Source organism: Aspergillus oryzae, chromosome 2 (assembly GCF_000184455.2).
Source record: "Aspergillus oryzae RIB40 DNA, chromosome 2".
Taxonomy (NCBI): domain Eukaryota; kingdom Fungi; phylum Ascomycota; class Eurotiomycetes; order Eurotiales; family Aspergillaceae; genus Aspergillus; species Aspergillus oryzae.
Window position 1 is genome coordinate 585,607 of NC_036436.1, and position 24,287 is coordinate 609,893.

At 47.8% G+C, this 24,287-nt stretch overlaps 7 protein-coding genes and 1 non-coding gene across 8 annotated transcripts; 2 read left to right on the plus strand and 6 right to left on the minus strand.

Moving 5' to 3' along the window:
- Positions 1–1,551: 1,551 nt before the first annotated feature.
- Positions 1,552–3,588, minus strand: AO090001000240 (putative G2/M phase checkpoint control protein Sum2; the record flags this gene model as incomplete). Its single annotated transcript, XM_023234442.1, has 4 exons — positions 1,552–2,873; positions 3,068–3,387; positions 3,461–3,496; positions 3,566–3,588. The coding sequence occupies 4 exons, from the start codon at positions 3,586–3,588 to the stop codon at positions 1,552–1,554; spliced, it is 1,701 nt and encodes a 566-aa protein (XP_023089566.1).
- Positions 3,589–3,967: 379 nt separating this feature from the next.
- On the plus strand, positions 3,968–5,305 carry AO090001000241 (WD40 repeat domain-containing protein; the record flags this gene model as incomplete). Its single annotated transcript, XM_001818732.1, has 4 exons — positions 3,968–4,008; positions 4,090–4,255; positions 4,339–5,004; positions 5,054–5,305. 4 exons carry the CDS (start codon positions 3,968–3,970, stop codon positions 5,303–5,305), a joined length of 1,125 nt encoding a protein of 374 aa, XP_001818784.1.
- A 251-nt stretch (positions 5,306–5,556) lies between these two features.
- On the minus strand, positions 5,557–6,935 carry AO090001000242 (uncharacterized protein; the record flags this gene model as incomplete). Its single annotated transcript, XM_023234443.1, has 2 exons — positions 5,557–6,478; positions 6,859–6,935. 2 exons carry the CDS (start codon positions 6,933–6,935, stop codon positions 5,557–5,559), a joined length of 999 nt encoding a protein of 332 aa, XP_023089567.1.
- A 2,447-nt stretch (positions 6,936–9,382) lies between these two features.
- On the plus strand, positions 9,383–10,878 carry AO090001000243 (FAD-binding oxidoreductase; the record flags this gene model as incomplete). The annotated part of the gene is made up of 2 exons (XM_001818734.1): positions 9,383–9,641; positions 9,704–10,878. The coding sequence occupies 2 exons, from the start codon at positions 9,383–9,385 to the stop codon at positions 10,876–10,878; spliced, it is 1,434 nt and encodes a 477-aa protein (XP_001818786.1).
- A 404-nt stretch (positions 10,879–11,282) lies between these two features.
- AO090001000244 (uncharacterized protein) lies at positions 11,283–12,988 on the minus strand (the record flags this gene model as incomplete). The annotated part of the gene is made up of 7 exons (XM_023234445.1): positions 11,283–11,435; positions 11,490–11,716; positions 11,958–12,149; positions 12,197–12,244; positions 12,323–12,457; positions 12,711–12,832; positions 12,879–12,988. The coding sequence occupies 7 exons, from the start codon at positions 12,986–12,988 to the stop codon at positions 11,283–11,285; spliced, it is 987 nt and encodes a 328-aa protein (XP_023089568.1).
- Positions 12,989–16,796: 3,808 nt separating this feature from the next.
- AO090001t00003 lies at positions 16,797–16,911 on the minus strand. The gene has a single exon. It is a non-coding gene; the product is annotated as a tRNA-Thr (tRNA).
- A 2,077-nt stretch (positions 16,912–18,988) lies between these two features.
- AO090001000246 (VOC family protein) lies at positions 18,989–20,186 on the minus strand (the record flags this gene model as incomplete). Its single annotated transcript, XM_023234446.1, has 3 exons — positions 18,989–19,468; positions 19,518–19,696; positions 20,003–20,186. 3 exons carry the CDS (start codon positions 20,184–20,186, stop codon positions 18,989–18,991), a joined length of 843 nt encoding a protein of 280 aa, XP_023089569.1.
- Positions 20,187–21,884: 1,698 nt separating this feature from the next.
- AO090001000248 (uncharacterized protein) lies at positions 21,885–22,747 on the minus strand (the record flags this gene model as incomplete). Its single annotated transcript, XM_023234447.1, has 3 exons — positions 21,885–21,977; positions 22,069–22,247; positions 22,357–22,747. 3 exons carry the CDS (start codon positions 22,745–22,747, stop codon positions 21,885–21,887), a joined length of 663 nt encoding a protein of 220 aa, XP_023089570.1.
- Positions 22,748–24,287: the final 1,540 nt, after the last annotated feature.

The following is a 24,287-nucleotide window of genomic DNA, read 5'->3' on the forward strand; positions in this document are numbered from 1 at the left end:
TCGACTAGTTCTGTATGAGACGAGCAAGCAACTCACTCCAATCGAAACATCTCGCCAGTTTTCACCTCCGCCGCTGCGGCTTTGACTCTCGCCGGAGTGAGCAGGTTCAGACGTCCTATCTACGACTGGTCAACGTGACATGTTCAAAAAGGCTAAGTCCAGAATGAGGATGAAGAAACAAACCTGGTCATCCTTCCCCCACACCCATGCTGCACCTTCCGGCGCCCCCGGGATGTTGGGGAGTTCCTTTCGAGAGGGAAACTGTGTGCAGTTGGGATCCCAGGGGAGGTTATCGGGGAGTTGGGTCGTCATGTTGAAGTTTGGATTGGGACTTGGGGAAGCAGGTGAAGTAGACAGATGGTCAGCTATTTTGCTGAGTCGTTTTGAGGTGCTGGCCATCTTGGAGGTCTAGTCCAGCTATATAGTTTAGGATTGCGCTGTAAGCGAGGTGATTCTGGGGATTCGGTGGGACCGTGGATCAGGGCGGGTCTGTGAAGGGCCTCAGAGGAAGACGAATCGAGCCATTTTGAGGGAATAGCATTTCCACGAAGGACGTGCCGTGGTTTTGGTGGTAAAGTCTCCATCCATATCCGGAATGAGCTATTTCACCGAGGCAGGAAGCCTGGAACGCCATGTTGTGGAGGCCACTGGATGCGGGGAGTGACAGCATGTTGAGTAATCCTCGTGCAGATCAACCCAGAATCCACCGAGACTGACAAATCAAAGACTGAATCTGGACTGTCATGGAGCTTTTCAAAGTTTAGTCGGTTCCCATTTTATGGTCCATACCGAGTGAGGGGTTAAGATAGCCGACGGCAAATGAACAGCCGCAGTGATGCAAAGCTTCTGCATCCATAGTCAAAAGTTTCTAGATGCACAAATACGGTGAATGCATCGTGAGTTATACATAAATAATTACAGACTACGAACAGAGCACACATAATGGTAGACCAAACGGCCTCCGTTTTTCTCGTTTTCATTCATGTCCGATCCTCAGATCGCTTGGATTATGGTACAGGAGAATCAAAGCCCAAGTCGTACCCAGCTTCCGCGGCGAGCATCTCCGGAGATACTCCAAGCGGTATTCCTTGAACAGGAGCCGTGTTCGACAGGGGCCAGAAATCTCCATGAATCAAATATGCAGACAGCAAGTGGGAAACAAGCCAATATGCCGCCATGCCCGGACTGCACGAGTGCGCCGGGAAGACAAAACATGATTATCATCAAGATATGTGATCAATGCAATGGAGGCCATGACCAACCCATGCAACATATGTAGAACGCCATAATTCGACGCCGCGCAACGCAAAACCATCCCAGCAGGTAATTCACCAATCCCCACCGTAACCATAAAACATCCCAAACATGAGGAGATCTTGACTGTATGCCAAGTATTCGTGAGAAGGTACCATCAGACGCCGGGTAATATCAGAAACAGGCCGTGGAAGGACGCATCACTTCCAGAAAAGGCAAAATAAAGGAAATATTCAACGCTAAGCGCTTCAAGAAATACGACTGAAGATCAATCAGGTCGGGATGCCGAAGACGACACTAGTTCTGGGCAGGGACGCCAGTGGACTGAGACATATTACGGCCTCCACGCATACCACCACGGCCACGGCCACCGTAGCCTCGACCATAGCCGCCACCGCGACCACGGCCATATCCTCTGCCTCTGCCACGGCCCCGGTAACCGCCACGATAGCCGTCGACGCTACCTTGACCGAAGGTTTCAATGTTACGCTTCTCTTCTTCACCACGCCACTCGCGGCCACCGGCACGAGCGGCAGAGCCTTCTTCGCGATCCTTAGCTTCACTCGAGATATTGTCAAAGAACGAGCTGGACTTGTTGTAGGCAGCAGCATAGCTATCCGGAGTTTCCGGTTCGCCATTGGGGATGTGAGGCTCGACCTCATGAACAGGAGAGCCCGTGGCAATAGCTTCCTTGACCAAGTCCTGCTTGTTAAACTTGGCATTGGCGGTCTCGAAGTCGTAGTCCGTTTCCGGAACCTCGATCTTCTTGCCCTGGTGTTGGCCACGGTGACCCCCACCTCGGCCGCCACGAGGGTGATGACCACCCCGGGGTGCACGGTGCTCGTAAGGCTTCATTTCAGCCATCTGCTTCGTGACACCCTCCACGGAGACATCGCCGGGCTTTTTCTGCGCACCGGGTTGGGGCAACTTAGCCATGGCAGCTGCTACAGCGGCAGTAGCAGCACGAGTAGCTTCAGTGATCGCTGCCTGAGCCTGGCCTTGTGGGACACCAGCGGGGCCAGGAACCTGAGGAACTGGCGGCTTACCAGGGGCGGCAATAGGTATGGCAGGCTGCACACGTCCGCTTCTAGGTCCAGTGGGTGGCGCCTTAGCAGTGCCAGCCGTAACTTGAGTAGGACCAGTCGCCGCTTGAAGAGCCTCCGAAACTGGCGGCTTAGACTCAACGGGCGGCGTGGGGGCATTTTGGGCCGCATTACTAGGTGCAGGCGTGCCATTACGGCTACCAGGCTTACTGGAGGGCTTATCAGAGGGTAGTTCGGATGTGTTCTTAGGCATGTTCATGGGACCCGCACCGGGCATCGGCCGCGGTGGAGGGGGGGTCTGATGCTGGCCTCCAGGACCCATTGGCATCTGGGGAGGAAATTGGCCTGGCGGGGGGAACCCTTGTCCGGGGGGAGGGAACCATCCTGGGGGAGCTCCATAGGGCATATTAGGGAACCCTGGACCAGGAGGGAAACCAGGTCCACCAAAGCGTTGTCCATAGGGAGGGTAGAAGCCTCCCTGGAACTGTGGTTGGGGATATCCAGGCGGCGGCGGACGGGGCATCTGGGATTGTTGTGGTGTCTGGGATTGAGGGGGAATTCCTTGAGGGGCGGGTCCTGGACGAGACATGCTCTATTTTTACAAGGTCAGCGAAATCCCTTGTAGAGTCTAAAGACGAATTTGCAAGCAAGGTACGAAAGTCCATGATCTGATCAGAAGGAAGGCAACGGAAATCTCCACACGGTTTTTGCGCTGTTCGGAACAGGTCTGTGTTTACATCCGAAATAGTTCATCATAAGATCATCTTTACCGACCGCGAAGGTCGGTGGACTTGAGACACGAGCTACGACTATGGGAAGTATCTCTGATATTGTGGTTCGACTTACCCCGAGAATAGCTGGATCATCTGGCACCTGTTGAGGCTCTTGGGGTGCATCTTCCTTCTTGTCCTCGGCTACACTGATGTCCTTTACATCGCTGCCACGGAACACAATGTATTCATAGATATGTGGGGCAGGTGGAAGCTCATCTTCGGGCTTGCCTCGCCGGCCCTCGGTACCGAAGGACACGACATTCTCAAGAGCTATTGTGGAGGCTTCAGGGTTGATCTCATGTAAAGTGCCCACATAGCTGCGCTGGACGGTTAGTAAGATGCACGGCCATTGTAGACGATTCAAAGGGGCAAGGAAGCGATGGAACATACCGAATGTCACTCTTGGAGATCAGGTTGAACCGCTGACTGCCAGGTGTTAACTCCAGCCTAGCCGCACAAACCCTGGTTCAAGACCAGTAGGCATTGAAGACTGACCCTATAAGATGGTTCATATCCATATTGAAGGGAGAGATGCGCGTCAATCGCGCAAGAGAAAAAGAAAGAAACGATGAGAGGGAAGGAAAAAGGGGAAAGACGGTCGTTTATAAAGGAGAGAAATTGAGAGGAGGAAAAGGAGGGAAAGTGAAGGAAGAGAGAAGAAGAAGAAAAGGTGGAACTTCTGGTTTTGTGGTGGGAAAAGCTTTTCGGGATACGGCGGACGGGAGAAGCTCAGTGTGCAGTTCGTTCGTTTCTTTTGCCGGAAACAAGAGTATAACAACTCCACTCCGCATTCTCCAACTTGATTTCCCCTCCACTTCTGCATGCGACAATTAATCTAGTCCACGTGAACCAATTAGCCATACAATTATCAACCGGTGATTGATCACTCTGCTCAATATGTCTCGTTCTTCCCATCGGGATGATTTCTTTCAAACTACGTTCGTCATATACCCTCCATAGAGCTTTCCCTTCTTTCTTGTCTCGCTCTCCCGTCGCTGATCTTCCTTCCCGTATTCCAGGGCGGCGCTTGACGAGCAGAAACGAAAGGACGCTAAATCTAAAAATACAAATGGAGACCCCATCAGGCTACAAAGTAAGATCTTGGCAGTCGAGGCAGACCCTCTGAATCCTGGCGCCGTATTCGTGGCGCAGAGTGGTGGCACGGTCCGAAAGATTATACTCGAAGTAGGTGCACGGTGTCCTTCTTGTTGGATGCCTCGCTGGATACGTAACTAAGCCAATCGTCATCTGCCTCGGTTCACTTGTAGACAGGTGAAACGGCTGCTCTTTACAAAGGACCAACGGCCCCCATCACAAGCATCTGCTTTAGCCCCGACGGTCGATTACTCTTCGCCGGTTGCTGGGACAAATACGTCTGGTGCTGGGATGTGGCTTCGAAGGAAGTGAAACAGAAATACGACGGTCATACCGACTTTGTAAGAGCGGTGGTCACCACCCGACTCCAGGGCAAGGATGTTCTCGTCTCTGGCGGGGCTGACGCGCAGATCTTGGTGTTCGACATTGCCAGTGGCGAGCGGCTCTCCGTCATGAAGGGGCATGCCAAGGGTATCCAAGGACTTGTTGTAGATCCCGTCTCTTTAGATTCTGACAGCCAAGAGCTGGTTGTTTTCAGCTCTGGCAGCGATCGGGAGATTCGCCGTTTCGACATCGCCAGTGGTAGCAAAGACCTGACGGGCACAGACGCCATCCTAGTCCATGATACGAATGTGTACAAGCTCTTCTTTGACCGGGATGCCGATTTGTGGACTGCCTCCGCAGACAAATCCGCAAAATGTCTCGTGAGAGAGGAGGGCTGGAAGCCAAACTTGACATTAACCCATCCAGATTTTGTCCGCGACGTAGTTGTCTACGAGCAGGGTGGCTGGGTTGTGACAGCATGTCGAGATGAAGAGGTTCGCGTATGGAATCGCTCGGTGAGTTCTCTTCTAGCCTGTGTGGTATGTCTTACTAATACATAAATAGACCGGACAACTTTACCATACCTTCTCTGGTCATTTCGAGGAGGTCACAGGACTCGTACTCCTGGGCTCAACGCTGGTCAGCGTCAGTATCGATGCCACCATCCGTCGGTGGTCTTTGAGGCCTGAAGATCTCCAGGTCGCTGTAGAAAGGGCTAAGAACACATCAATCGATGAGGAACCAGAGCCAAATCCGGGATCAATGCTTACGGAGGAGGAAGAGCGCGAGTTGGCTGAGCTTTTGGAAGACGACTGATTGGGTTGGAACTCATGATATCCTATACATTATCCACCGAATAAAACATTTCCGAGAATAATAGTACACGGTGGCAGAAGAAAGGTAATTGGGCTAGCCTGTCCCTTAACAATTAAATCTAACCATAGAGCTAAAGTCAATGATCATATCTACAAAAATTACCCATCAGGCTCTTGAACCGGCTCCATATACACTGCGAAGCAATTTTCAGTAACTATGCTTGTATGGATTAGAAATTGGGCCATATGCAATCATTCATGGAAGATCGTGGTCTTCACACCACCAAGCTCAATATTCTCATCATTCGCCTTTGGAGGCTTATCCCAGTTCCTCCTCACCCTCGCCCTGACCCACTCCCCAGCGGATACCTGTGCCTCATCCCCTTCATCCTTTTTGAGACCCAAACGTCTCAACAAGGGGCTATCCACCGTCTTTAGATCGAGCCCATCACCCGGCCTTACAAAATACAAGACACCCAGTCGATCGATATGGGCCTGATCAGGGGGCGGCGCAATCACACGATGCACGCTACTCTTCAGATACCCATTGGTCCAGAACTGCAACGCATCCGCAATATTGACCGTGATACTATTCGGATAAGGCTTCACGTATTTCCAAGCGCCCTCAGGCGTCTTCACCTGTAACGCCGCAACAGGCTGTCGGAACAACAACGTCAAGCTCCCGAAATCCGTATGTCCGCGCGACCAGAGATTCTGATGCCGAGCATTCTCCTCGGCGCTGCGTGCCCGGTAGATCATGTACCGGAGGTGACAATCACTGGGTCCATCATACGGATGGCCATTCACAAGGTAATCCTCTGGCAACTCAAGAAGGATAGCAATCAACCGGAACAGCTTAGTGACGATGTGGTCGTAGATGAACCGGTGAAACCGCTCAATCTCCTCGTAGTGCCGCAGGATCACTTCCGGGTGTGACCGTGCGTACCGGGGGATGAACTTGAATACATTGTATAGTTCGATGTTGTCGCGCAGGCCCGGCAGGATCTCGATTGCTCCGAGTGGTCGGTAGCCGTTGTAGTTGCCGGCTTCGAGGTCGGCGCGGTGTTTCAGCTTTTCGGACTCGGGAAGTTCGAACAGTTCTTGGCCGATGGCGAATTGGCGGTCGATTTCTTCGGGAGAGAGTCCGAAGTTGGTTACGTAGAAGAACCCTGGTCTGTGTTGGTGGTTTGTATTGTATGTACCTTGGGGAATATTTACCGATGTTGTGGACTGCGTCTTTTAATTGAGCTGCTAGTTTTTCTTTCCCTCCTGGGATATCGAATTGGGAGAGATCAAGCGTGACCAGGTCCGCCCAGTCGACTGTACAATTAGCATTGAATTAATCCGTGGACGGCAAATGACATACGCTCATGCTTCGTTTCAGGTACATGGACGTATCGTCTTAAGGTGGAGGAACTGGCTCCATCAGGAACACTGGGCTGGCGGGCTACTTCAGTCATGGTCACTGGAAGTGTAGATGTGGTCAAAGTATTTACGAAGACTGCAGGCGTAACTCTGGCCCGGACAGCGGGGAAATGGTAGATTTATACATACAATTTGCATAACCCCTCATCTGACATCTGCGGCTTGCTCTCGGCTGGTGGAGCACGGCAGATATGAGAGGAGGTCATAGGTCTGTTGGAATTAAGTTGGCGATGGTGAAAGTGTTCCCTGTGATGGCGTGAGAGGAGGAGAATAAGAGCAATCTTGCCGAGAATACATACACACCATTCTTCACATAGAGCACCCATAGCAAGGCTCCTATCTATTAACTCTTAAGAATACCTTTGACGAAGCTTATTTCACTGTTTATATTCATTGCTAAAAGCGTGACACTTTCACTATGTAATCCCCGTTGAATGGCAATGAGTCAATGATAGATCTGTTGTGGGAATGATTTAGTAGCGTAGAGTTAAGAAATAAGTAGCTCAAGGCACTGACGATCTCTTTCTCTTTCTCTCTCTTTCTCTCTCTTTCCTCATACACGATTATTATCTTCTTTCCCATCCTCAATCTGGTCATTGAAACTGGCGTGTCAGAATCGCTTCCGAAGCTTATAGAAGAGCACGTCGGCGATGAACGACGATTACCGAGACGCAATAGCGAAAGCATATAGAAATGCCCTTGTGGTCGTCTGCTCAGTCGCCGGAGCTGACTTAATCTTTTCTAACTATAACTCTTCTACTGATCTTTTACTTGTGCACAGACGCCCGGATGTATATAGTTCTTTAGGACATGCGTAGGGGCTAGGTTTATTCTTGGAGAGATGAAGACCCTTTGGTTCGAAGGGCATAGTCTTTTCGAGGCTTAATTAGCCGAAGGCTACTTATGCTATTTTTCAAAGTCCTGGGACTTTTCAAAAATTGAAAACTACCCAGTTTACATGGGCAATGGTTAAGGATACCCCCCTCTTGAAGTGCTGATTCTGAAGACTTAAGTATCTACAGGGGGACAAGCCCAATTCTTCGTAAGTGCTTGCTCACATGGCACTCCTATATAGAGAGATATTGACAGTGTTATTATTAGATGCCTATCAACGTTCAGAATGGGAGGGTTGTTATGGCACGCGAGGGAGACCATGGTAAGTCTGCTGATGATTCAACCTGTACATCATTATGCAAACTCAAGATATAATGCCCGACATCAAATTATATAGTAATACTAACATAGAATTTAGTCAACTCCTCTGTGTGACTTTTGCCTTAGCGACCATTCGGTTGCCCTTTGCCCTGCTATGCACTATAACCAGGGCTTTATGGCCGGAATAGGTTTTCTACCTCTTATATACCATATCTATTATACTTATTGCTCTTGAGGTATACGTATGCAAGGCAGCAGCAGCAGCAGCAACCAGCCCAGAAGGGCAAAATAACGCAAGAAGGTAAGTCAACTCTGTAGGAGAGGGATTCTTCCTTGCTAACATTATCTATCACAGGACGCTGCCTCTGTCTCCCTATAAAACTCATATAGGGCTAGAAAGCGACGGGACACATGGCCCAGAAATAGGAAGACGGGATATAAATGTACTTGTTTCTTAAATTAATCTTGCCAGGCCAATACAATGTCTATAAGGCCAAGGATAAGGAGATAGAGGAGAAGGAAAGGGAGGAAATAATGTGGAGATTGTCCTTGGAGGAATAGACTGTGGCTTGTTGCTACAACATATTTTGATCGCGAGATCGCATATCAAAATCGATCCATGGGTGCTGCTCGTGCTTTAAGTCCAGCCGGCAGCAAAGCTTAAGAGTGGGAATCATAAAAAGGAGCCAGATGCCAGTTATCGAGGACCGATCAACGGCTCACTTTTGTATTTGATGTCGGTAGATAATAAGAAAAATGGACTCTCTGTTTCAAGGAAGGCATTTTAGTAAATGGGGAATTGACAAAGGGAGGGGATTATGCAAAAGGTCTATAGCAAGCTATGCGGAGCAGATGTCCGTCGATCTGAATTCCAGTCGGGTGTACCCTTTAGGTTCTCTTGGAACAATTCTTTTCCGGAGTTTGGTTTGATTGCGTGTTCAAGAATGCTCAAATAGGACTATCCCTATACTTGGCCTTTGTTTGACGGTACATAGAGATCTTACAGTAGCGGAGCTATCAATAAAGGGGTTCACAGTTCGTCCAGTTGTTGGACAGACAAATGCACTCCGCAGTACTACTGCAGGTAATATGCATTCGGCTGTAAGTACGAACGAATCATGCAAAACGAAACAACTTGCCACTCAGGTACGCCGTCTATTTCCGGCTCTTCAGCTGTGGCTTGAGTAGATCTTCCGATTTCCTTCCATGGATAGTCAAGTTTCTCAATCCACTGCGGGTCTGTTATTGACCATGTTCCTCGCTTAGCGGATTTTAGCTGATCTTGTTAATTAATTATGGGCCCGAAAGCTACAATCCAGCACCTAATTGGCCCACTAACCAAATCTGGTATGCCCGTAACCAGATCCTGCAAAGAGATCAACAAAACCATGGACAACCATGGACATGAGAGCAGGGTCGCTCGGGAATATCATTTATTGGTCTGCCCCTGACCATCAGTTTCTACTCTTTGAGATTTCCCCCTCAGAGTTCCGTCAAAATGGGAAACGCACCAAGTTCACCAGCTCACCAATGCTTGCTCTCCGCCGTCGGGAACGACTCGTCCCTTGTGGCCTTTCCGAGCCAGCCTTTTTACGAGTCGGCCGCTGCTAACCCATACAACCTGAACTGGCCCGTCTACCCGGCCGTCGTCGCATCCCCGAAAACCTCCGAACAGGTTGCTGACATCGTGAAATGCGCCGTGGAATATGACTATAAGGTCCAGGCAAAAAGTGGAGGTCGTAGCTATGCGAACTTCGGTATGTGCGCTGCTGTGACTAGCCAACTCTCACCTCGGGCTAACTAAACTGCGCGTTATTAGGTCTCGGCGGAGTGGACGGTGAAGTCGCGATTGATATGAAGAATTTCCGGCAGTTCTCGCTCGATGACTCAACTTACATTGCCACTGTCGGACCGGGCCTGCGACTCAGCGACATGACACAGAAGCTCGGTGCGGAGGGAAGAGCCATGCCGTATGGCGAGGTCCCCGAGATAGGCGTCGGCGGCCATTTCACCATCGGTGGGCTCGGTACATACTCGCGTCTATGGGGTTCAGCACTGGATAATATTGTGGAAGCAGAGGTCGTCCTGGCCAACTCAAGTATCGTCCGCGCCTCCAAGGACTCCTACCCAGACGTCTTCTTTGCTATTAGAGGCGCGGCCGCGAGCTTTGGCATTGTGACCGAATTCAAAGTGAAAACTTATCCGTCGCTCAGCGAAACCGTCCAGATCAAGTACGAGTTTAGCATTGGCAGTTCCGCCGAGCGGGCAAACTTGTACATGGCCTGGCAGGAATTATGCGCGCAGAAGAACCTGACGCGCAAGTTTGACACGCGGATGGTCGTTACGCAAGGTACCATGATAATTCTGGCGCAGTTCCACGGGACGAAAGAGGAGTATGAACAACTGGGATTTGACAAAGCCCTTCCCGCTTCAAATGCCGGGAATGTGGTCGTGCTCACCGACCCGCTCGCTAGTGTAGGGTATGATATCGAGAAATTGGCCACTGGCATCGTCGGAGGGACACCTATAAACTTTTACGAGAAGTCGTTGTCCTTCGAGACAGATAAGCTTCCGTCGAACTCGACGGCGCAGGAGCTATTCCACTATCTGGATACGGCTGACAAAGGGACCGCAACTTGGTTTGTGGTAATCAGTATAGCGGGCGGCGCAACTAACGACGTCCCTGTCGATGCCACCGCGTACGCCCAGCGGAATGTCATGTTTTATGTGGAGTCCTTTGGAATCAACCTCCTGGGCCGCGTGTCACAGACAACCGTCGACTTCCTTGACGGGATTAATAACCTTGTCAACGAGACGGTTCCAGGGTCTGATAGGAACGTCTACCCTGGATTCGTCGATCCGTTCTTACCCAATGCCCAGGAGGCGTATTGGGGCCCTAACTTGCCAAAGCTGCAAGAAATCAAGGCTGCTATCGATCCGAAAGATGTGTTCCACAACCCGCAGAGTGTGCGCCCAGCGGGCAAGGGAACATAACTCGTACACAGGTTGACAGATCGCTGTAGGAGATAATTGTGAACATAAAACGGGATCTTGTACAAAGGGATGGCAAAGCATACGGCTAGGGAGGAAGAGTATCTATCTTATCAGATACGCGGAAGCCTCACGCCCAGTATATAGACAGGTAATAAGAATATAATAAGTATCTTTTCACGGTCTCCGTGTGATCGATAAACTACTATTAACTACTCATCGATAGACAATCGGCTCATCGCCTCCTCGCGCTCTCTCTCTCCTTCTCCTTCTCTTTCTCCTTCTTTTCATTTTCCTTCTGGGCCATATAGACATTGTATTAGCTTGATAACATTCCTCTAAGGAAGAAGTACATTCATACCTTCTGCTCCTTCTCCTAGGCCTTGATGGTCCTGCGCCCCCGCCCCTTATACGATATATAGTAGGGGTTCTTCGGCGGCAGCGGCATCGGGGGCGGGGGCAGCAGCGGGGGCAGCGGGGGCAGCAGCAGGGGCGGCAGCAGGGGCAGCGGCGGTGGTGGTGGTGGCGGCGGTGGCGGCGGCAGCAGCAGCAGCAGCGTTCTGTGTTAAATAATGTTAGCAAGACGAAACCCCTCTCTTGTATGGCTAACTTACCTTCTTACGCTTCTTGCTCTTCTGGGCTGGTTGCTGCTGCTGCTGCTGCTGCTGCTGCTGCTGCTGTTGTTGCAGCGCATACGCAAACTTCCAGAGCAATGAATATAAAGGGTATAGTACATAATATATAGAAAACTTACCCCGGCAGCGAAGCCCTGAGTGTAATGCATGGGAGGGCAAAGGGCGACCGGATGGTCGCCCAGGCAAAACTCGCAGCTGACGAAAGACTATGTCCATATTAGTACTACTATACATTTCAATATCGGGCATTAGATGTTGAGTTTGCATGATAACATTAGACTCATAGCAATCTTGTAATAGATTCACACTGATGGCGTCGTGCCCTCGGGAATCAGGCGTCGAGTCATCAGGAACAGTGTGTCAAGAGACAGGGGATAGCCACAGAGCATCTTGTACTTGCTCCGTTATCTCCAAGTATCTTGGTGATACCCAAGGCAAGAGACACACTATTGGGAAAAGGGGAAAATGGATAGACATCGTGGGTTATCAGGTCACTTACCATGATGTTGGAGACTGATGGATCAACAAGATTTGCTGGACTCTTCTGTCCTTCTAAGTTTAGTGGTAGTTGAGATAAGCTCGATAGGAAAGTACGCAAGACGTCTTCAAGGCGCAGTGGGATCGTCTGGCTGAGAGGATCTGGAGAAGGGAAAAAAAAAAAAAAAAGAGTTCGTGGGGAGACAGACAGGATAATTCTAAGAAAGCTAGGGGGTCACAAGACCCGTCCCGTATCACTGACAATAACTCCTCAGTCAAGTACTCTTGGGATCTAAACCTTCAATACCAATATTACCTTACGACAAGTAGCTTACAAGGATTCTTTGGCATAGTAAAGTTACCAGGACAATCTATACTACTGTATAGCTCAAGACAGATACACGGAGGCCTCACGCCCAGTATATAGACAGGTAATAAGAATATAATAAGTGCAAGTAGCTGTATGGTCACTTTAGGAAATATAATACAAGTGCTAAGGGACAGTTTCTCACTAAGAACGCAAGCCATACTGATATCGTAGCTTCACTATTTCCGGACTGTGAATATTGCTGTGTAGAGTACTGATTCCCAAGCTCAGCACGAGTATCGCAATCTTGTGATGGCCGTTTAGAGTGGTGGCCATATACTCATTAGATATCTGAAAGGTGGCCAATCATCAGGCGCAGTGATATTAGACTATTTGTTGTGTCTTATGAACCTCACGAGCCTTATCATTGGGCTCTGCTGCCGCTACTGCGGAAGTTCCAAGCCCTCGAGCACCAAGACTCAGTGGAAAATCTCTTCGCAGAAATGTGGACTCCGTCTCTTGCGATGAGCAGTCCGCACTGCGACAGGTTTCCTTAGCTCACAATGGACACCAATGTGTCATACCCAAGACAAACGATTCCAGGCACAGGCAATGGAAGAACCCAGATCACTCCTCCTGGACCAAGGTGCGGGAGCGCTGAGGAAACGCAGAGAGATGAAGAAAGTATGAACATACTGGTCACTCGAAGTCATATAAGCAGACGAATATAGAGACTAGGAGAGGGAGGAGGGCGAAAAAGGACAGATGGAGGTTTACTTTCGACCAATTGGGCTGACAAGGCGAGACTGCTGCGAAAGAAGAGTCTGCTTAGTTCACTAAAATAAATGACATACTTTGATAGCACATATCTTGCAGCAATGTCGATATTAATGGCTGCCGTAGAGTGTGACACGTATTGCGCATTGAATAACCATTCTCTGGTAATAAGTTTCCGGGTAGACAGGGCCCTTATAGACTCTATGATCATAATACAAAGGCAGAGCGACCATGCCTGCGAAGGAAGAAAGAACAACGTCCAACTGTCGCCCAAGGACACCACAGTACAAGCGCATGTCCCAACCCATCGAACTGTTCCTACCATGTCCAGACTCCCTCGAGGCTCAGTTATATCCGTCTTTGTCCGGAGCACACCTTTATGTTTGCTGACACTTGCTTTCGGAGAATGCTATCAAACTTCAGAGTTTCGTGTATGAGGATAGACGGCGTTTTCGATTTGATTGAGAGTCATACTCAAGGATGCGTCATCTAATGCCACCTCATAAGACACTCGAAGAATACTAGGTGCTCAAAGCTAATAAATGCACACAAATAACGAGGGATTCTTACCTCGCTGTATGGCACATCGCCCAGCATAAGCCCGTGTGCTTGATCCCTTAAGATGATTTCATCCAGGTTCTAAACTAAAGCGGGTCTTCCATTGACGGACTGTATCCTCCATCACCAATCTCTGATGGAGAGCTCCTCGCCTCAGAGAGACCGTTCAACCGTGATTCACCCCTAGGCACCGCGGCACTTGGCGGGCTCGAATTCCTTGTTATCCCCATGAGGTAATATGCATGTACCTTATCAACGAATATCTTCGTGTCCGAGGGAAGAACGGGAGCTTCGTCGTCGTCCTCATAATCCCCCCGTATGGCCTCTATCGCATGCACCACGGAAACCTCAAAGAATCTTCGCGGGTTACCCGCAAATACCCGAAGAGTTATATCCACCTCATTAATCCATGCTTCAAAGAGATCCACCAATACGATCGGATTTGTAGAGAGCCCATCCCATCCATTTATCACCAAGACAACCGGCCGCCCAGTCTCCCTACCACGGGTCAGGAGTGCGGTGATGGTTCTTGGTACAGGATCAGAAGGAAATCTCCTATTAGAGGATTGGGCAAAGACGAGAAAAGGCAGTTCCTCAGAAAGTGGTCCATAGTGTCTCACGTACGCGTTGCGTGTGTACAGGAGGCTGTTACGTAGATAATCTTGCCAGCCTTCCTCTTCGGAGGAGGCCCTCGCAACGAAAAGAGCCAATTCGGGCATGTCCATCCTCGTATAAGAAATAGTTGCAGCTGGCGAAAGCACGGCAGTGTCACTTAGACTGTAAGTTAAATGCGGCAAGAGTTGTGTTCCTAAAGACAGGGTGGCGTTGCTGATCGGGGCAATTTGAAGTGATAGTGAGGAGTTGCATCGTTGAAGATTGTGGGGTCACGTTGTCAGATGCAACTGACCTGTTGGTACCCTAACAAATTTCCTTCAACTCACCGGCTCAGTATAACTTTGACAATGACATCAAAAACTCATTGAAAGAATAAGTTAGTATGCAAATGGTAAGTTGTATGAGAGGTGTATATCTTTATGGCATGTCTTGACTACCACAAACGGCCACCAGCACCTTTAGACTCTGCGCAGCAACGACGATTTCGTTTGAGAAAAAGATCACCCATTTCTCAGCGATTCCCTCTGTCCGTTGTTTTCATAATTCGTCATCCTTGAAGCACTTAACCATGGTGGGATTTCATGAATAGACGCAAAATATTCTAGATACTCTCTGTGATGTCGAGATATCTACTATGCCTTTGTGCCACCACTGGGGACAAACAGTGTCGCTCAATAGAACAGAATTTTTTAGCAAAAAGAGCAGCTCCGATAATCTCAAGACATTAAGACATTTTATCCATCTCGGTTTGCACGATAAGGTGGATGCTAATTAAGCCGTCATATCATCAAAGGCTATGTAGTAATACCAGGATATACACGCTATTAGCATTTCATGTCAGATGTCTTAAAGCTTGGGCATGTAACCAACTTCAAAATCACCGAGTTTCGCCTATCATTCGCACTTCTTGAAGTACCCATGATGACTTCTCAGAGACGATAATACTCATAAGATGTCTCCGCAAACAGGAATTCGAAACAAAACAGTAAATGCTATGAAATACGGTGACAGTATGAGAAGATGTAAGGACTAGTTGCAACATAGTCTAGCTATTAATTTCAGATGTAAAGCACATTCGAAACTGACTTGACGATGGGGAAAGCATACGTGTGGTGGCATGAGAAGCACGTCTGGAAATCAAATCCTTCATTGAAAGTTATCATAGTCTAAACCGCCACTGTACCAAACTGCTTTGATATCCAATAAGAATTAACATGTATGCCAGCTGTTAGCCATAGAACATCGCTTATTTGTAAAGTCAATATTGCAGAAAAAAGACGAGTAATGTAGGAACCGTAGTCTTAGTTTTGAAAGATTCTCGCAACAGTGAAGTAAAGAACGGCATGTCTATCCTGAGTGTCCTCAAGCTCTAGGGGTCCATTTATACGTGGCTAGATCTCCGGACCAGCAGAATCACTATTACTCGTGCTACATACATCACCTTAGACATTCAAGACATCTAATGACTAAACATTAGTCAATTGCTGACCATATTGATGGAATATGGATTCCTGGAAATTATCAACAATTACTGAACAACGCTATACACAATCAGTAATATAACGTTTAGACTAAGTGGGAGAAGAAAAGGCCATGCAGAATAAACAGAAACAGCATTACGCACAATACAAAACTCCTTCCATGCTACATAATAAACCGCACGAGAATATATCCATGCAGAACCGAACTGCCTATGTGCCATAGCACTTACAGGCTTACAGCAATTTAACAGGTCGCCTAGCATCTACGCGAAGTTCAATCTTGACACATATATCCCATGTCACGTTGCCATTGGTTGGATAACCTACAAGCTCCTAAGACTTTCTATTTTATGAGGAAGCAGCTCTGATATCAATGAGAATCCGATTTGACTCACGTGAAGCCTTTTTTGGTAAAGCGGCCTGCCTAAACCAGCAGTACCGGCAGAATTTAGCCCTAAGTTCCAGGACATTCGGATGCTTCATACGCTTTCACCAGCGATTTAAACGCTATTTATATAGTGGATCCCTTCCTCAGTGGTAAAATTGAGGATATATGGCCTCGTTGATCGCCTATCACGGCCCCCACAAGGGTCCGGTCTACGGGTTGGGAATCCCCTGGACAGGAGTCAGAACCCTACATGGAATTATTGGATATACCAAACAGCCGGAGGCTCAAAGTATGTAGTACTTGCAATTTGATATGTATATATAAGTAGAGCAGTCAAATTGGGTAGAGAGAAGTCATTTAAAGCATCTAACTTTACGATAAGAAAGCTGCAGTATAAGGTCGATAATCCACCGGGATTAGAGCAAGGTATCTAGTCTTTTCTGCCGCTGTAAATCTTAATTAGGAAGGCGGGGTCGGTGAGCGGCCCATGGAAAATTCTCAAGTACCCTAAGAGACAAACGGCCGACGAGTCCAAGAAATGCTTGAGAATCTGAAGGGAGAGGTTAGGGCCCAGATTATGAGAAATTTAAAGTAAATTCTATACTATCCCTGCGCGGCCTTTCGGGGAAAAGCATTTTAACACAAATTACCCGCCAAAAACTCACTCAAAATGCAAAAAGTAGTGCCCCCACGCGGGTTTGAACCGCGGACCTCATCATGACAACTTCAGAGGCTTCTAGACGTCATCTAGATGCCTCAGGCTACGAGTGATGCGCTCTACCACTGAGCTATAAGGGCTGCTTGTTGATATTAGCTTATTTGAGCAATACATAGCTCAAAAAATTGATATAAAACTCGGGAGGAACTTTGGTGTTGAGTTGCCCAAATTGTGAGAAACCAACATTCCCCTAGTCCCAAATAGGTAGGTTACCGTTATTATGTAAGCATTCAACACGGGCAGGAATCTATAAACCGGCTGGATCAGGAATGCTGTTTGAATGATCTGTCCAACAAGTCATGACAGATAAAGATTCAAACTTTGCTTCCTTCTGAGCGGGGGCTTAGTTACTATCTGCTTGACTCGTCATGTAAGCTTCAGGCGCTCTCAACAAGTTCTTTAATTAACATTAAACTATGTCAAGGGCAATAGCTTCACTACTGCACCACATAAAATATATATAATACTGTATGGGGTTGTGATTGACAGTCACCCAATGCTATCACCCAACAGCTCTTGTTTACCCATCGGTAGAGCATCCACTCCAACGACGACTTCTTCTTATAGATCCAACGGTTAGAATCCCCCCAAGAAGGGTTTCTAATCTTATGAGGTACAATACTGTGGAATTAGAGTGGCCAGTTTCGGTTCTCGGCAGAGTACCCGAGCGGGTACCCCGCACCTGAAACTCAACCGGTTTGGCGGGTTCGGGTCGGGTCTAATACCGAATTCTGCTTCGGTAGTCACAAACACGTGGGCGACACTGCCTGTCACGGACTCACAGCGTGATATCCATCTCTTCAGATCTCCCCAATTCAATACGCGGAACGGTGAGTAGACGATCATCATCTGTAGCTTGATTGGTTGCAGATGAATCGGATGCTCTGAAAATTGTACTTTAAACACTTCTATATCTTGTGAACGACACAGCAACGCGTGTTCCTATGGTTCTAACTGGGGTTGTTGATGTTGAGGTCATCGCTACCCATACTTGCCACAAGATACAATAGTAATGCTTCTAGCGCATCCACAAGGTCCATCGAACTCGGTCCTTAGAGGCGATCCTTATCCCGAAGTTACGGATCCAATGTGGCGATCGGTATGATAGGAAGAGCCGACATCGAAGGATCAAAAAGCAACATCACTAGGAACGCTTAGCTGCCACAAGCCATTTATCTCTGTGGTGAATTTGCTGGCACCTCTAGCCTCAAATTCCGAGGGACTAAATGATCGATAGGCCTCACTTTGATCGAACCTATACCCGTGCCGGTCTCATTGCGCAGCGGAGCGAAGCGAAGCAAAGCAAGCATTATTTGAATTCAAGCACTGCTTCATTAACATGCGCTTGGCTAGACACTACAGCAATTCGCAAGTTGTCTGTAAGACCGGTCATAGTAGGCTCCCGATCCTCCCAACAGATTCTGTACTTATTACTCAGCTGGAATAATAAGCCTATATAATGTTGCATAATTAAAAAACCAGTACATACGACCATAGGGTGTGGAGAACAGGGCTTCCCGTCCGCTCAGCCGTACTTAAGCCACACGCCGGGAGGTTAGTAGTTGGGTGGGTGACCACCAGCGAATCCCTCCTGTTGTATGTTTTCATCTTTTTTTTTGGAAGATATTAATTTGGTTTCTCAGATGACATTCCCGTGTGCTGCCAGAATCCCTCCTCCCACGTGCTGGAAGACGCTCTAGATCGCTCGAAATAACATATACAACGCTTCAATAAGCATGTAGAGCAGTTTGCCGGGCGATATATATGATCCCCTTCCTTACGACCCTTTGATAGACCCTGCCGGATTGCTATTGGATTTATGACACTGTGATAACCTGCCGCACTAGCGAGGATGCCAGCCACCACTGTGTTGGGCAGCTTGCACTGCAAACATATCTACGTGCTGTTCCGTGTTTGCGAGCTACTACTTAACGTCTTGCCAACGTAAAGTATATACTAGGTCTAATGGAAAAGTCAACCAGGCACACGGATAATCAAGCACGAGAAAATTTCTGATCATATGCTCCTACCAGCTATGAAGACATTCTGTGACACATCCACAAATAGCCCTATTATTTCACTAGACATGGTTATATAACTTTAAGCACTTTTAGTGTTGGCAGGGATGAAATGATTGACTATCTGCGAGACAAATTGCTATTTCAAGAACCAAGCTGGCACCTCAGGTCCCCAGACAGCTAGGGACTCATCTCCAGCCGGTCCATAACCAATTGGAGTCTGATTGTTCACCAGATCTCCATCTGTATAATTCTCTATCATGTTTCCTGTTGTATCCCACCAGTAATCAAAGATTTGAGATCCAAGGATATGGCGTCCAACGCCCCACACAGACTTATACTTCTTATCAGTGAGCCACTGGTGCCCCAGCTTCTGAGTATCAAAGTCATGGACTTCAAACGAGCAGTGATGTACATGACTGCTGGCATTTGTGCTCATAAAAAAACTGTGATGGTCCACATAATCATCGCCACGGTCAATATGTGCGAATAATGCAACATTCTTCCTCCGGCCATCCTTCTCCACGTAAAGAAAATCAGTCGGTACAATATTGAATGTCGTAGTATAGAAGTGGACCAGTTCTTCGAACTTCCCCGTGCATAGCCCAAAGTGGCCCAGCTATTCCAAGGAAATTAGTTTAGTCGATTAACGTAAAGAGAGGACATACTTTGTGTACAGCCGCTGGACCAGGAGTAAATCCCTGGAACTTCCGGATTCGGGGCTTTTCTTCTTCGTAGTTAATAGTGAGCTTCTCTGGAATGGCACCCTTTTCTGCGGGCTTTTGCCCGAACATCAAATTCACTGGAAACTCTTCAGGATCCGTCAGTGTAACAAGAAAGCCACCACCTGCAACATCGGAAAGTTCCTGAATATCGCTGGCTGTTGGACGCTGGGAGGCTCTATCACGACATCAATGCAAGTTTCTAGACACAACAAACATCTGATCCTTACATTTCAAGGTCGCCGTATGATTCCACGACAAAGGTACCTCCCAGAAACTCTTTCGTGCCTTTCGCGCATAGTAGACATACTGGTCCTAGCCATACCCGCGATACCAGGCTCCATCTTCCGTTCTTTTGGCAACGGTCATGCCAAAATCTGGAATCATTTAATGAGTTTTGGCATGAATAGCAAGGCCAGTCTGAAGCATACCTTGCAGGAAGGTCGTTATCTGGTCTAGATCAGGGTGTTGATAACGCATATGTGTGAGCTTCACTAAACGAATCTGACTGTCCTTGTTGATCCCGCATCGTCGTTGCCAGTCAGTGACATTCTCCTGCTCATCTCCCATGGCGATGAGATCCGGTATTGAAGCGCCGTGATTCGCGAGTGCCATAATGAATGAATCTCTAAAGATAGATTTCCGTCGTGTGTTCAATCTCTATGGTAATATCGACTTCTTTCATATGTCTACTCTCCCTAGGCTCCCCCCGTTCCCCGTTCCCCACGTCCCGCAGCCCTACGTCCTGTCGTCCCGCAAAGGATATTTCTTTCCGTATATCCGCGACCTGAGATCGCTATGGGATCTTGAGTGTGCATGCTCTCGGATTTAGCATCATGAGTTCATGATTGACATATCAGGTCTTAGCCAGAAGTAACTAGATCGAACTACCTAACAGATGACGGTTTTGTACGAGTCTAGGAAGGGAACAGACCCTACGGAATCGGTAGAAAGCTACTTATTGACACAGCTCCATTTACCTGTCGGTCTTTTGGATGCTTTGAAAAATATCTTTCTTACCATGTGTTGCAAAGGGAAGCTAGTTAGACTTCCAGATTGAGTCATTGTGTTGGATCTTGGGAAGTGATTGATTGGCGAGAGAAAGAGTGTTCGTTCAGGGGAGTCTGGGATTAAGATTGGTGTTAATGGAGAGGATGACACGGCGCTCAGGCTTTATAGAGTGAGGCTGGATTTGCCCCTCATTTTAGCTGCATGAAGAGGGGTTGGTGGAGCGCCTAATATAAATGCGCATATACTCCGTCCATATACACAGGGTAATGTCCGCCTGCCCTGTCTGCCGCCGCTTTAATGAGGGCGGTTACCGTCTGGCTCTCCGAGTAATGCTAGCATTGACGTTGTAAAAGCAAGACCGCTTGATTACACCACGGGATAATCTCAACACTTCAGGTATCATTATTTTACGACACTAAATCCGGGGATCAGAGTACGTATGTTGGTCGATCTACCGCGGAAGGAGACCTAGGCAGAACCATGTTGGACGCATTGAAGTTGGGCATGATACAAATTGCTACTCAACGATTCTGAATGTGCAGCTGGTAGTTCCAGGAAAGTCCATCTTGGGGAGTTTTTTATGCTCCAGGGCATCTACAATGAAACGGTTATTTCTGATGAGGTTGAGACCCTTACTAATTGAATTAGTTAGGTGTAAGTTTAGTACATAGTTGTGCAATTTATACTATCGTGGTCCTCTGGCCTTTTCCCGGAACCTCACCCTATTTCCTGCTGTACTACCCCCAACAATGCGTCGGTCAAATTCCCGGAGTGTGTTGTGAAGGTGAGGTTCTTCGGCGATGTGGACGGCGCCTGATAATGGAAACATACAGAAATATCAAATAGGGGGCAATCAGACCCCCGGATCTGGAGAGTACCCTTCATCCGGCAGGTACTAGGGTATATTCTTCTAGGAGAACCTGATCATGACTTTCGTCTCTAAATGATCAGAAAACCGTTGATAGGCCTTTGGCGCCTCTTCGATATCAATAATGCTGGAGAAGACGAAGCCCGGTTTAGCTCTGCCACTTTTTACCAGTTCCAGCAGTGGCTCAACATATAATTTGCTGTCCACTGCTCCACCACGAATCGTCATGTTCTTTTCCCAGAAGAGCGTCATGGGAAACGTGGTCGATGGTGAAATGGTGCTTCCTCGTTGAACTCCTTGGGAACTCGGTTGAGCAAAGTGTACCCCAATAACCGCTAAGCCACCACCCACACTGGTGCACTTGATTGCCTGTGTGGTAACAAAGGACTGATCGGGCTTTAAGTTCTCGTTGACGCATTCCTCCCCAACACAGTCTACGGTGCGCTGGACGCCACCTGATTCCCGGGCCAGAATCTGCGCCGACGGTTCGCCCTTCGTGAAGTTGATCGGAATGGCTCCAATAGAAGCTGCGAGTTCCAGTCGATCTTCAACAGAGTCGATGGAATACACTCGAGAGGCTCCACGGAGAATTGCCGAATAAGCCGCTAGTAGTCCTACTGGGCCTGCCCCAAAAATAGCGATCGTATCTCCAGCCTCGAAGCCCGACCAAGTGACTCCCGCCCAGGCAGTAGGAAAGATGTCTGAAAGAAGAACTAGATCTTCATCCTTGATGCCATCGAATTCCTTACCGAGAACAATCAAGGACTTGTCCGCGAGTGGGACGCGCACAAATTCGGCTATTGAAAATGGCGTTTGTCAGTTAGAAAGATGTATTTTTTTCAATAATGACTCATGTTTCGTTTCTCAAGAGATAATAAAGGATGATTCTGCAGTGCTCAACCATACCTTGGCAACCTCCCAAATCACCAAATTGATGGCCTTCTCCATACAATGCAATTGCAGGGTTAATCGTTGGTTCTAGATCCAGCCCGACGTCATCAGGGAAGTCAGGTATAATGACGCGATCCCCAATCTTCACGGATGCAACATCTGCTCCAACTTCCTTGACAATACCCATGGCCTCATGCCCAATAGAATAAGGCACCTGGTCGCTACCAAAGACGCCGTGGTAGTTGTGCAGGTCAGAGCCGCAGATAGCTGCTGAAGTGACCTGAACCACAGCATCCGTTCGCCTGACGACCTTTGCCTTCGGGATATCACGGACATAAACCTCGAACGGCTGGCCATCAAAAACGACCGACCGCATGGTTCTGTTCTTGCTATGTGTCTCTGCCATAATGTATAATGATATATAATGCAATTGAAGCTTGGTGAATGTGGGACTATTCCTTGGGTGATTCCAATAAAGTATTTCTTGTTAGATTCATTCTTGTTCGAATTAACCGGTCATTATATAGCAATTGCTGATGGTCAATACGGCGACCCCGTGTCGTAACGCACAAGACCCATGGCATACATTTAACCTGACATCATCTTTTAGGAGCTTTATGTCTTATACCAGGCCAGCCTCGGCCATCTTCAGTTTGGCTACGCCCAGGGAGGGCCACAATCCCAGCCGGAAACGGCTGAGATGCCTAAAGCATAGGCTACGTCTGACGTAAAATAAGAAAGCCGAAGCGGGGTTCTGTATATACCAGGCTCTTAGAAACAGTCTCTTCGGAGATCTCCGTCACCACCTGATTAGGTGCCCATGAACCAATTTGGTACTCACAAGAAGGAGCTGGAGGCCTTAGTCTTACGTGAGGTCCAAACTCTGGTTAGAACGTACTGAGACACAATAGGGCTGCGGATATCCCGGGTGGTCAAAGCCTAAATACTGAAATTTAATGGATGTCAACTCCGCAATAGGTAGGAGCCTAATGGTTGGCCTGTGGAACCATGGGTGGTTTAACAGCTAGATTCTTTTATGTAATTGAATATTTGATATTTCTGGCGAAAGGTAATTGTGAATGTAGCAACCCGAAATGATGGGGAACCTGTACTACACTCTAGACATTATCCAGTATATATGCACAGTCATAGATCGATCTGATCAGCATTGCTATTGCCAGAACTTGCTGTTATCCAGATGCCCATGCATGGAGTTACATTGAGCAAAGGCCTACTGAGTTGTTGTAATATGCTGGAGATAATATCATTGGGAATGGTCAGGTTGTAACAATATGTCTTAAAGGCCTATCTTGCATAGTGGTAATTTACTTTACGTTTGCCACGGGGGACTTAGGGATGGATACTAATCAACAAATACATGCGTGCTTCGGGGGATGCTACTAGCGCTCTTTTTTCATTGTTGCTCTTAGTCATTGCTTGATGGGCTGCTGAGTATACATAAAGGAATGAACTAGATGTAGCGTAGTAATAGCTGGTGAAGTAAGTAGCTTTATGGTTCATATTCAACAATCTTCCTTGCTTAGCACTGAATTACCATTCAACTCCTCATACCTGTTCCGACCGCTGTATGAGGTGACCATCCCTGAAACGCCCTCTGATGCCAAGATCTAATATCTTTCTCGCCTGCCGTTATGAGAGAGTATCAGCGATTGCGGCAGCTTGTAGGCAAAGGAATCAGTTATTCAAAAGAGATTGGAGGGAAATTAATATACATACACGTTAGACGTAGTGATAATAGATATCAACTTGACTATATACAGTCTTTTTAAATAATACTTAGAGTAGCTGTAGTAGAAGTCTAGATTTGATAACCGCCTCTAGTATATCAGGAGAAGCTTATAGATGCTGTTTAATATCTTTACTATCTAAAATTCTACCAGTGATATTGTATCTTTTAATATATAGGATCCCGGTGATTAATAGAA